This window comes from Athene noctua, chromosome 28 (assembly GCF_965140245.1).
Source record: "Athene noctua chromosome 28, bAthNoc1.hap1.1, whole genome shotgun sequence".
Taxonomy (NCBI): domain Eukaryota; kingdom Metazoa; phylum Chordata; class Aves; order Strigiformes; family Strigidae; genus Athene; species Athene noctua.
Window position 1 is genome coordinate 4,739,333 of NC_134064.1, and position 12,146 is coordinate 4,751,478.

A 12,146-nucleotide genomic window follows, 5' to 3' on the forward strand; every position below is an offset into this window, starting at 1 on the left:
CGCCATAACCCCACACCGTGGCCCCGCAGCAGCCCCCACCCCACGGGGACCACGTGCCACCCCACGCAGCCCCCCCCATGGCTCCCCATGGGCCCCCCCCGTCCCGGCACCACTAGGCTGGGCCTTGGGTTGAGCTGAGCTTTAATGATGGGTGGACACAAAGCAAACGTGAGTCCCCGGAGTGTGGCACGGCCCCGGCCTGGCGTCTCGGGTCACAACCGTCATGGTCAGGCCCAGCACTAGCCAGGCTGCCCCGGCACTGGCCGGAGAGGTGCGGCCACCACAGTGGGCAATAAGGCACCGGGCAGCGGCGAGCAGGGCTCGGGTTAAGGCACTGGGGTGGGGGAGACCCCCCCCACGCAGGGGGGGATTGGTCCCTGTTAGAGGCAGCCCCATAGGGGCGGGAGGGAGCTGGAGGCACTTCGCCCCCGGCGGGGGGGACACGGAGGGGACGCGGCGGGGTGGCTGAGGTGGGATAGTGGGGACCCCCCCGGCCCCACACCCCTGGCCGGGCTCCTCTTCTCACACCGGCGCCACGTAATTGCCGGGGAAGGTGCCGAATTTCTGCGTCCTCCTGGACACGCCTGGCAGGGAGGGGGCAAAGGCAAGGAGAGGTGATGAGGGGCTGCGGTGGCAACGTGTCCCCGTCCCTGTGGCCATCCCCGGTGCCACGCACCCACAAACCAGCCGTCGTCGCACTGCTGCATGACGTCCACCCGGTCCCCCTCCAGCAGCTCCAGCTCGTCGGCGTTTTGGGGCCGGTACTGGTACAAGGCGCGGTACCTGCGAGACACAGCGTGGCCGGAGCCCGGGCCACCACGGGTCCCCAGCTGGGGACACCCCGCCACGGTGCCACTCCTGGCCCTACTTACGGGGTCCACTGGATTTCGGAGCCGTTGTAGGACGGGGCGGGCTCAGGGTGGGTGCTGGTGGGTGCCCCCGGGGCCGCGCACTGCAGTGGGGAGGGGATGGGTGCAGCGTTATGGAGCAGCACCCCCATCCCCAGCGGTGCTGGGGCACGATGCCAGGGCTGGGGGTCACTCACCGGCTCGGGGGACCAGGCTGGGCGCCACGGCTCCGGGGGTTGGGTGGCCGCAGGGTGCGGGGGGCCGGCGGGGGTCGGTGAGGGGCTCGAGGCGCCGGCGCGGGGCAGATTTGGGGAAGGGGAGAAGGTGACGCCGAGGTGGCGGGGTGAAGCCGGGTGCCCACCGGCCTCCTCGGGCCCCCGCTCCGCCACCCGGGGGGAGCCGGTGGAAAGCGGGGGGCCCCGGGGACCGGGGGAGCGCTGCAGGGACGGGGAGCCGGCCGGGGCCCGGGGGCTGGCGGAGGCGGGCGAGGGGGGGAAGTCCTCGGCCGTGGCTTTGACCCGCGGCTCCTTCAGCACCTGCACGTAGGTGGCGGGGAAGATGCCCTGACGGCTGGTGCCCGAGATGCGCCCCTCGTACCAGTTCTCGTCCACCCGCCGCACCAGGCAGACCCGCTCACCCTGCCGAGGGGACGAGAGGATGGGTTAGCGTGGCACGGCGTGGCACGACACAACATGGCATGGCATGGCACGGCATGGCATTGCATGGCACGGCACAACACGGCATGACATGGCACATGATAGCATGGCACAGCACGACATGGCACAACACAACATGGCACAGCATGGCATGGCACAGCACAGCACGGCACGACACAACACGGCACAGCACGGCGTGGCATGGCACGATGTGGCATGGCACGGCACAACACAACATGGCATGGCATGACATGACACAACACGGCACAGCACGGCGTGGCATGGCACGATGTGGCATGGCACGGCACAACACAACATGGCATGGCATGACATGACACAACATGGCACAGCACAGCGTGGCATGGCACGACATGACATAACATGAAATGGCATGACACGACACAACATGGCACGGCGTGGCACAATACGGCACAGCACGACACAACCTGGCATGGCACAGCGTGGCACGGCACGACACAACACAATATGACACAACATGACGTGGCACAGCACGTCGTGGCATGGCACGACACAGCATGACATGGCATGGCATGACATGACACAACATGGCACAGCACAGCGTGGCATGGCATGACATGACATGGCACGATATGACACGACATGAAATGGCATGGCACGACACACCATGGCACGGCGTGGCACGATACAGCACAGCACGACACGGGACAGCATGGCACGGCACGACACAACCCGGCATGGCACAGCACGGCGTGACATGGCACAACACAACACGACGTGGCACAGCACGGCGTGGCATGGCACAACGTGGCACGACACGACGTGGCACAGCATGACACAACACAACATGGCATGGCACGGCACATCACGACACGGCACAATGTGGCATGGCATGACACGACACACCATGGCACGGCGTGGCACGATACGACACAGCACGACGCGGGACAGCATGGCACGGCACGGCACGACCCGGCACGGTGTGGCACGACCCGGCACCTTGCGGAAGGAGAGCTCCACGGGCAGCTCCCCGCGGAAGTTGTAGAGCGCCAGGGCCTCGCCGTACTCCAGCACCTGGATGGTGGGCGCCTTGATGGGCTTGGGCACCTCCGTGGGGGGCAGGATCTTGGGGGGGGGGTGTGGGGACACACACACACACACACACAGAGACAGGGGTGAGGATCAGCCCCCGGTTCCCGCAGCCCGCTGCCCCCCCGCAGCCCCCCCGCGCTCACCTCCACGTAGTTGGAGGGGAAGATGCCGACGCGGCCGTGGTGTTCCCCCTCCAGCCAGTTCCTGTCCACTTCCTTGTGGATGTAGACGATGTCGCCTTTCTGCAGCGTCAGCTCTCTGCAAACCCCCCCCCCGCTCAGGGACATGGCTCAGGGCCGGGGGGGACGCGCTGACACCCCCCCACTCCCGCCGCTCGGGTCCGTCCCCCCCACACCCAGCGGGGACCCCGTCGCTTACTTGGGCGACTCAGCTTGGAAGTTGAACTTGAGGCGAGCGGCTTTCATCTGGGGGGGGGGGAGGAGAGGTTGAGGGGGGGCTGTCCCCCATCCCAGCCCCCCCCCCTGCCCCTATCCCGGATGGGGTGGGACCATCCCGGCCTCACCTTCTTCTCCTCCCGCCTGACGGCCTCCACGGGGTCCCCCAAGTCGGAGAGGCTGGGGAGGGTCCCCGCTCTGAGGGTGTCTGTGAGAAGTGGGGTGTCACCAGCCGGTGGGGCCGGGGTGCCCCGTGGCACGACTCGGGTTGTGTGTGGGGTGGGGGCTCACCTCTGCCGGGGGCCGCACGGCTCCGGTCACTAGCCAGCCCCAGGCCACCCCGCTCCATGCCGGGGCCGGCGGGGGGGCGGTGGGTGCCGGGGGGGCTCTGCAGCCGGCGGGGTGACAGGGGACTCCTGCGGGGTGACAGCGGCTCAGGGCAGGGCTGAGCCTCACATCCAGCCCCCGCTGCCACGCACCCTCCCTGCTCCGAACCCCGCCGTCCTCCCGGGACAGCACCCCTGGATCTCCTGCCGCCAGGATTTTGGGGTCCCCCGGCTGCGCCCCCCCCGGACTCTCGTCCCAGCGGCGGCCAAGCGGGACGGGTCCAAAGTTTGCCGATGTCCCCGCTGCCACCGAGCAGGAAGCAAGTGAGCGCCGGGGAGGGCCGCCGGGCTAATGGATAACCCCGCTCCTGGGGGCACTTAAAGAGCCCCAATTCCCCCCCCAACCCCGAGTGGGAGGGGGGCAGCCAACCCTGCAGCCCCCCACGCACACCCCTGGGGGGTTACGGTAGGTCCTACAAGAAGCAGAGCGCTCGGTTTGTTTGTTTTCCTCCTGCTGCTGGGGGGCTGTGGGGATATTCTGGAGGGCTCGACCCATCCGGGGGGGCTCCAGCAACCTCTGGCGCAGTTGTCCCCTCCCTGTGGCGGCGGGGACATGGACTGGGGCGGGTGGGGACACGGCGGTGGGAATCCAACCGCTGTCACCTCCCCTGGGCCTGACTCAAACCCCGGGACGCGGTGTCCCCGCACGGGCCGGATGGGGAAAGGGTCACCCTGTTCCCGCCCCGTCCCACCCACTGGGGTCACCCACCCGTGACGGGGCGTGGTGGGGGTGACACGGCCAGCGGCACCGTGGGGGACGCGTGGGGACCCCCACCCCACCGTGGGAGCCGGGAGGATGAAGAGCTGGTCCTGCCTGTCCCCCCCTCCCTCCCCGTCCTAACCCCAGCACGGGGCCCCGTCCCACCGCTGCCCCCCACCGCTGCCCCCCCGCCTCGAGTGCGGCCCCGGGACGGCGAGATTTGGGGGTTCGGGGTGGGGGGAGCAGCAGCTCTACTCACCGAGGCGCCGGGGAGGCCGGAGCAGGGGAGCGAGCGGTGGGAGCAGCCGCCGAGCTCTGCCGGAGAGGAGCGGGAGGGGGTGGGAGAGAAAAATTAATCATCCAAGAGGCCGAGTCTCCGCGGGAAGCGAAGGAGTCCAGCTCCCGGCTGCGCTGCGCCAATAACCGCCGGCCGGCCGGCGCGGGCAGACCGGGTCCTAGCGTCCTGCGGCCACGGCCACGGCCACGTGTGAGCGGCCAGAGGTGCGGGCAGCCAGCGGGGTGGGCAGCCAGATGTGCGGGCAGCCAGCCCTGCGTGCGCCCCCGGGTAGGCACACGGCCAGGTGTGCGTGAGCCCGGGTGTTGATGCAGCCAGCTGTGCCCGCGGCCAGATGTGCACGCATCCACCCGCGCGTGCATCCAGATGTGCCCGTGTCCGGCTGTGCCCGCAGCCAGATGTGCACGCATCCACCCGCGCGTGCATCCAGATGTGCCCGTGTCCGGCTGCGCGTGCGTCCAGGTGTGCCCACATCCACTCATGTGTGCATCCAGATGTGCCCGTGTCCAGCTGTGCACGCACCCACCCACGCATGCGTGCAGATGTGCACGCACCCAGCTGCGTGTTCACCCAGGTGTGCACGTATCCAGATGTGCACAGAGCCAGCCATGCCCGCATCCAGCTGTGCCCGCATCCACCCCACGTGTGTGCATCCAGATGTGCACACATGCAGATGTGCGCACGCCCAGCCACGTGCAGATGGGCAGTTTTCCAGGTGTGCATCCAGCTGTGCCCGCACCCAGCCGTGCCCGCACCCAGCTGTGCATGCATCCAGCTGTGCACACACCCAGATGTGCACGCGGCCGGCCCTGTCTGCATCCAGATGTGCACCCACCCACGTGCCCGTGCATCCAGATGTGCACCCACCCAGCCATGTACACATCCTGCCACCCCGCACGCTCAAGCCTTGCCCGGGGGCTGTGCGCACAGCTGGATGCCCGCACAGCTGGATGCCCGCACAGCTGGATGTCCTCACCCCCAGCCCCACGTGTCGCTTTGGGGCCACCCAGCCCCAGGGTGCCTCGGGGGGGTGTGGGGGATGCTGGGGGGTACCTGGCCGGGCCTCCGCCGCCTCTCCATGGCCCTCATGTCCGCGTCCAGCTCCTGGCTGAGCTGCTCCAGCTCCCGCTCCAGCAGCACCTGCACGGGCGGGGGGGGGCTGCGGGGGGGGAGCCTGGCACTGCCTGCACCCCACGGGCACCCAGACCCCCCCAGGTCCACCCCCTGGACCCCCCCGACCCCTCTATCGACAGCTTACCTCGATGGGCTGAGCCCGCGCTGGCGGCACGGCTGCCGGGGGCTGGAAAAAGGGCAAGGGGCTGGTTAGGGGGGCACCCACCGCAGCACCCGCTGCCCCCCCCCTGCCCGTGCCGGGGGTGCCAGAACCCACCTGCCACGGCTGCTCCAGCACCGAGAATTTCCCCGGTTCGTAGTCAAAAATGCTGCCGGGCGCGGCGGTGGCACCGGTGACACTCCAGTTGGGCCTGCGGAAAGGTTGGGGGGGGGGGGGGACCAGGAGGAGCTGAGCCCCCCCACCCTGTGGGCACCCACTGGGGGCAGGTCCCCGGGGACCAGTCCTGCGCCACACTCACCAGTCCAGCCCGTTGGCCACGCCGGGGGGCTCAGCCGGGGGCAGCCCCTTCCTCTGTGGGTTTTGGGGGGGGGTCAGCGGCGTTGTGGTGGGTGAGGGGCTGCGTTTACCCGCGGGGCAGCGGTGGGTGTCCCAGTCCGGCTCTGCGGGGACGGAGGAGGGGGTGAGGGGGTGTCGTGTCACGTCGTCCCGTGCCGCGGCGCCGCGACTCACCCGGCAGCTTGCGGTGGATCTGCCGGAACATGCTGCGGTACCAGTCGCGGGGCTGGTCGACGCTCTGCGGGGACACGGCGAGGCGGGGGGGGTGGCGGGAGGGGGTGTTTGGTTACGTTCTGGGGGGGGAGGGAACCCCCAGCCCTGTGCCCCCGACTCACCGAGCGCGAGGCGATGGGCATCCCCGTCTCGTCCACCGGCCCGATGCCGTCGTACTTCACCCAGCGCCTCTCCCGCCGTTTGCTGTCCTTGGTCCAAGTGGCCGACCAGCCCGGTGGCCGCGGGCAAGCGAGGGTCGTAGCCCCGGGGCCAGGCATGGGGCCGGGGGGTGCTGGGGTGTTGGGTGTTTTCGCCTCCTTGGCCGGCCAGGTCTGGTACCAGTCACTCACTGGGGACGAGGCGAGTGATGGGGAGCCCTGGGGGAGCCCACGGGGGTGTCCCTGGGGGTGCTGGGGGGCAGGTACCTGAGCTCCTGGGGGTCACCCGGCCGTGCTCGGCCATGCCACAGGTCTGGGGGGGGTGGAAGTCGAAATTCAGCGTGTTGGAGCCGCGGTGGCGGATGACGGGCACCTGCGGCACAAGGAGGGGGCTGGCGCGGGGGGGGGCACGGCGGCGGTGGCAGAGGGATGGAGGCGGCTCCCCAAATCCCCCCGGGGGAACGGAACAGCCCTTTGGCCCCACTCACCCGCGTCACCGGGGGCGGCGGGGGCACCCACAGTGGGGGGTGGAAGGGGGGAACGTCCTCCACGCCGGTGTCGGGGGGCAGGAGCCGGCCCGCCATGGCCGTGGGGTGCCGGGACGGTGCCCCGGGGGTGCCCGTGCCCTGTGGGGGAAAGCGGCCGCGCTCACGACACATCCCGGCCCCCGCCTGCCGGATCCTCCCCTCTGGCGGGTTTTGCTGAGGAGTTGGGGGGTCTGGGGAGCCCCAGCCCAGCCCCACCGCTGGCGACTGTCCCCTGTTCTTTAGGGGACGCCGCAGCGGGGTGACAACCACGGGTGGCGGCTCGGGGAGCCTCGCGGTGCCGGGGGAAGCGGCTGTTCCGGGTCAGAACCGGCCCTGGCTCCGCGGCCCGCGTGCTCTCCACGTGGGCACAACCCGCATGGCCCGGGCCCTCGCCCCCCCCCGCCTGGACCCCCACCCCGGGTTCTTTGGGGACAAACCACCCCAGGGTGGGACGGGGCGATGACAGAGCCACCCCTCGCCCCATCGTCCCGGTGCCCTCCCGCCGGGGCACGTGGCGTCGGGCAGCGCCGGGCTGGGAGCGCTGCCAGGGCCGAGCCTCCCCGGGGCTGAGAAACACGAAAAGGCAGAAATATTTCCCCACCCTGCAGCGCAAACAGGGAAGGGAGAAGGGAAGGAGGGAAGAGGCGGCGGGAATGCGCGGCCGAGCCTGGCACCACCCCGCCGGGAGGGCGACGCCGTGACTCAACGTGGTGCCAGGGCCCAGCACGGGGTGGGGGGCAACTGGGGGGGACGGGGATGGGACCCCCTGTAACCGCTCCCGGCACTGATGCGGGGACACGGGGGGGCTGTGTCGGTGTGGGGTGAGCAGCCCCGGGAGCCTTTCGGGGGACACCCGTGTCCTTGCTTGTCCCCCAGTGTCCCCATCGGCCTTGGGACTCACAGGTGATACGGGGGGGCTGTGCTGAGCCCAGTGGGGGGGCTGCTAGCCCAGCACGGTGCCCTGTGTGCCACCTCAGGGGGCAAACTGAGGTGGGGACCCCCCAGCTCCCAATGCTGCCGGCGGCTCCGCAGCCCCCAAGGCTGCGATTAACAATTTTCCCCCCCCACGTGGGGAAACTGAGGCCCTGGGAAGGACTTGCCCCGAGGCACAGAAAGTGGGGTGCAGACTCGCCCCCCCCCCTCCCAGGGCACCCCAACCACTCCATTCCCAGCACGGTGCCCTCCTGCAGCCCCCTGGGGCTCAGCCCCATCCTGCTCCCACAGATTGGCTCCAAAATCTGACCCCTGGGGTCCCCGTTGATCACCCCCCCCCCCCCCCATTCCTCACCGGCCCCCCAGCCAGCTCTTACCTCCTGGGTGGTGCCGGCCTCGGGGGGGGCCGGGGGCTCGGGGAGCCCCACGGCGAGCGGGACGGAGCTGCGAGCAGCGGGGAAGAAAAATGCACAGCGCAAACTTTGCCGGGGGAAGGAGAAGGGGGGGGGCTCAGCGCATCGCGGGCAGCCGGCAGCGAGAACCCCCCCAGCAGCATCCCCCGGCTGGGTCAGCAGCCGCCATCATCCTCCCCTGGTGCCCCGGCCCCCCTGGGGTGCTCTCACCCCCCCCCCCCCCCCCCCCTTCTTTGCCCCCCCCCCCAGTGCTCCCAGCTCTGGAGCGGGGCCGGCCCATTCAGAGTTTCCAGTGACATTTCCAGGGATGGGAGCCAGGGATGGGAGCCAAGAGGCTGAACTCATCCCACGCCCCGCGCACGCGTTCCCGCGCGCTCGGCCCCCGCTTACGAAACGGGGCGAGCCCGGTGTCACCAGCCCCCCGCCGGGATGGAGCCGAGGGCTTGGAGGGTTGTTTTTTTTTTTTGGGGGGGGGGGGAGGATGAGGAGGGAAGTGCCTGGTGGAGGTGTAGAGCGAGGCTCTGTGCTGCCACAGCCCCCCCACACCCCAGCACGGGGGGTCACGCGGGATGCAGCGTCCCCGCGTTCCCATGGGTGACCCTCCATCCCCTCCATCCTCTTCATCCCGCGGGGGTCTGGGCGCTGGGGACCCCTATTTACCACCCCCAGCACTGTGGGTGCCCCGTCGCCCACCTCATCCCCGTGTCCCAGCCTCCACCACCGGCCCCGCTTCCTGCTCCCGCTCTCGCCGCTCCCCGAAACTGCTGACAGCCCCGGAACGGGGCAGCCCCGGCCCTTCCTCTGTCCCACGCGCTCCCGCGTGAGCTCAGGCCTCTGCCCCCACGGGACCTGATGCGGGGGGGGGTGGGGGGGCAGGATGGTGGCTTTGTCACCGACCACCGGCCACCCCTCGATCCGCGCTGAGCCCGAAAGCCGCTGCTGGGGACGAAGGGGATGATGGCACGAGCCCTGCCCGGCTGCAGCGCTTCCCCCCCCGGGGACAGGAGCGGGTGGGGGACAAAGGGGGACAGGAGCGGGGGCGCTCCCCGCTGCCACGGCCCAGGAGGACGCAGCCCCCGTCCAACAGCCGCGGGGACGGGGCTGCTCCCCCCACGCACGACAGGGACAAAGCAGGTTGGGGACAGGAGCCGGTTCCTGCCGCCGAGACGAGGGCAGAGGGGACAAAACCCCGAGGAAAAGGGTTAAACCCCGCTGCGAGGGTCTAGACCCCATCCCTGCCCACCCTCCCTGGGTCCCCCACCCTGGGCAGGGACCGGACTCACCCCCACGGCCCCATCCGCCGTCCCCCAGGCGGGCGTTCAGCCTCCAGCGCCGGCCCTGCCTCCTCCCAGCACCAGCCTCCGCTCGCAGATAAATATTTAACGCGCTGCCTGGGCCGGGATTAACAAAGGGCGAGTGTTTCCTGTTTGCTCAGCGCGGCGATGCCAGGCCGGAGCGCGTGGCCAGGCCCAGGGATGCTCCCTGGGTCCATGGGACCACACCGAGGGCCGGGGAGCCAGTTGGTTGCTGGTGGTTTCCCGGTTTGGTGGAAAGATCCAGGAAATGGGTGGGAAAAGCGGAGAATTTCCCTTGGCCGGCCGCTGGGGATGGGGGATGCCCGTCCCGCTGCGGGCACAGCGGGGCTGGGAGGTGGCAACTGGTTGGCACGTGGCGAGCTGAACTCGAGGGCGAGGTGCTGAGCCAAGCAGCGGGCAAGGGGGAAGGCAGATGGGGTAGCCACAGGTGGGAGGCAGGTTGCCCCCAGCTCCGGAGGTGATGCCGGAGCCAGGAGGTGGTCCCTGCCCCCCTGCTCGACCCAGACCGGGGGGTCCCCGGGCAGGAATCCGTGTCGGCGCCAAAATCTGGTGGGACAGAGCCCAGCCAGCACCGACACCAGGCCTGCCCGCCCCGGTCTGTGGCAAGGAAGGGCGAGGAAGGAACCGGGGAGGGGTGAAACAAGAACTGGCAACTACCCTCCTCTTCCTCCTGGCACCCAGGAAGGCAGCGGGAGGAGGGTTATTTACTCAGCCAGCAGCTGGGAGGATGCAGGAGCGAGGGGAAGGAGCTGAGTCTCCAACAACAGCGCCCGGGAGCGACTTCACAAGTGCCGACGTGCCGGGGAGGTTGGGAGACGCCGGCTGGCGCTGCCCCGGCCCGGAGAGGGGCCCTGAGCAAGGCAGAGGCTGTAGAACAGACCCTAAACCCCTCCTCCTTCCCCCAGGCAGCTCCCCTGGGGCTCCTTGCCGTGCCCCCCGCTCCAGGAGCCAGGCACCCCAGCGCACCCCAAAATAAACCATAGTGGAGCCGAGTGACTGTGTCAATTTTTAACTTTTTTTTTTTTTTTCTCCTTAAAGATGACTTCCAATTTACATTAAGACAGTTCTAACAAATTCATTCCTTGTTCACAAAAAAAAAAATTATATTAAATAATTTCTGCCAATAAATAACATTTTCACCATTTTTTTTTTCTCCTTTAAACGTAACTAAAAAAAAAAAGCAAGAAAAAAAAAAAAAAGGAGGCAGTCTCCAGGCAACGGGCGTATGATCCTTCAGCATCGAGAACCCTAAAATCACCATCACTGCACCCAGCACGTGTCCCGTGGGGCTTCAGGTCCTCCCTGGCAGAGGCCGGGGGGGGGCCCCCACCCATCCCTGCCACCACACCGAGCTCGGAGCTGTGCCCGAGCGCCTCACCAGGCTCCTGGGCCAGCACGGGCAGCAAGAGGTTCTCCCAACGCCAAAAAAAAATTAAAAATAAAATAAAATTAAAAAAAAAAAAAAAATAAAGCTTTGAACTCAACCCACCACCCGACCCATTGCTGACTCCCCTCCTTGTTACATGCACCTTGCTATAACATGCAAAAAAAAAACCCAGGCTGCGAGGCCGGCCTGCGGAGGAGGCGGCTGGGCTGGCCCCCGGGCCAGGCGGGCTCCTTGGCTTGTGTTCCCCGAGTCCCGTTAGCCAAGCTCCGGGTGGTAGCCAGGGAGGGAAAGGGACGGGCCGGAGCTCTGAGATGAGGGGCTTGAGACGGGCGCTGGCTTTGCAGGGGCAGAGGGGGAAAGGAGGAGGGATGCGAGGGGAAGAAAAAAAAAAAATTTAAAAAAAATCTGCTTATTTCTGGCTTTTTTTTGTTTTGTTTAGCTGTGGCGGGGATGGGGGCAGGGATGAGTGAGGGACCTCGCTAAGTGGCTGCCAGCCTCTGCTCCGAGGCCTTCGTCACCCAAAAGCTGGGGGAGAGGGGATGGGGCTCCTTCCCAGCAAGGGGGGGGGCACGCTTGGCAGGGCCGCCAGCACCCACAGGGTTACACCGATGAGCCTTAATCAATCGAGGGGGTAATTAGCACCCACGCACCCCATCGCTGCTCCTCACCCCCTCGGGAACTCAAGGGAAGGTTGGGGGACACACACACACACCCCCCCCCAGCACCAGCGTTGCTACAGCAACGGGAGCCCGCGCCTGGCCTGGCAGTATGGCATCCATACGTGCCAGGTGCCACCCGGCTCCCGGGAGGGGGGGGACACCCCAACATCCAGCCCTTAGCATCACCCCTGAACACCAACATCCACCCCCTTCCCCGAGGGGCACCGGCCCCTCCTGGGGGAAGCTGGAAGCTGTGCCCCCCCCTTCCCCCAAAGCCACGGGGATGTTTTTTGGCAACACACACCTCCAGCGATTTTTTTTTTTTTTTTTTTGGGGGGGTGGGTGACAGCTCCTCACAAATCGCCAAGCACAAAGGGCCGAAGGGGTTTTGGGGCGAGCAGAGAACGAGAAGAACCACGAGAACAAAGCAAATCCCCCTCCGCAAAAGGACGGTCCCTGCTGAAACACACCCCCCCCCCCACCCCGAAGCCCTGTGCCGCCAGACTCGGGGTACGAGCATCCCCCCACCCCAGTAGCACCCATCCCAAAGCTCCCGACT

General features: G+C 68.0%; 1 protein-coding gene across 5 annotated transcripts; it reads right to left on the bottom strand.

Moving 5' to 3' along the window:
• Positions 1 to 130: 130 nt before the first annotated feature.
• SORBS3 (sorbin and SH3 domain containing 3) lies at positions 131 to 9,696 on the bottom strand. 5 transcript variants are annotated; one of them, XM_074928445.1, is made up of 20 exons: positions 9,509 to 9,696; positions 8,190 to 8,256; positions 6,841 to 6,978; positions 6,620 to 6,725; positions 6,317 to 6,543; positions 6,156 to 6,219; positions 5,944 to 6,085; positions 5,742 to 5,835; positions 5,610 to 5,651; positions 5,405 to 5,491; positions 4,316 to 4,371; positions 3,262 to 3,386; positions 3,099 to 3,178; positions 2,954 to 3,000; positions 2,719 to 2,833; positions 2,483 to 2,608; positions 1,046 to 1,486; positions 873 to 952; positions 677 to 783; positions 131 to 584 (listed from the first exon to the last, which is right to left on the bottom strand). In XM_074928445.1, the coding sequence occupies exons 1-20, from the start codon at positions 9,520 to 9,522 to the stop codon at positions 523 to 525; spliced, it is 2,220 nt and encodes a 739-aa protein (XP_074784546.1). In that variant the 5' UTR covers positions 9,523 to 9,696; the 3' UTR covers positions 131 to 522. The 5 variants fall into 5 exon arrangements, with proteins under 5 accessions (XP_074784546.1, XP_074784547.1, XP_074784545.1 ...); XM_074928446.1 differs by having other exon boundaries at positions 6,620 to 6,665; positions 8,190 to 8,292; XM_074928444.1 differs by having other exon boundaries at positions 8,190 to 8,292.
• Positions 9,697 to 12,146: the final 2,450 nt, after the last annotated feature.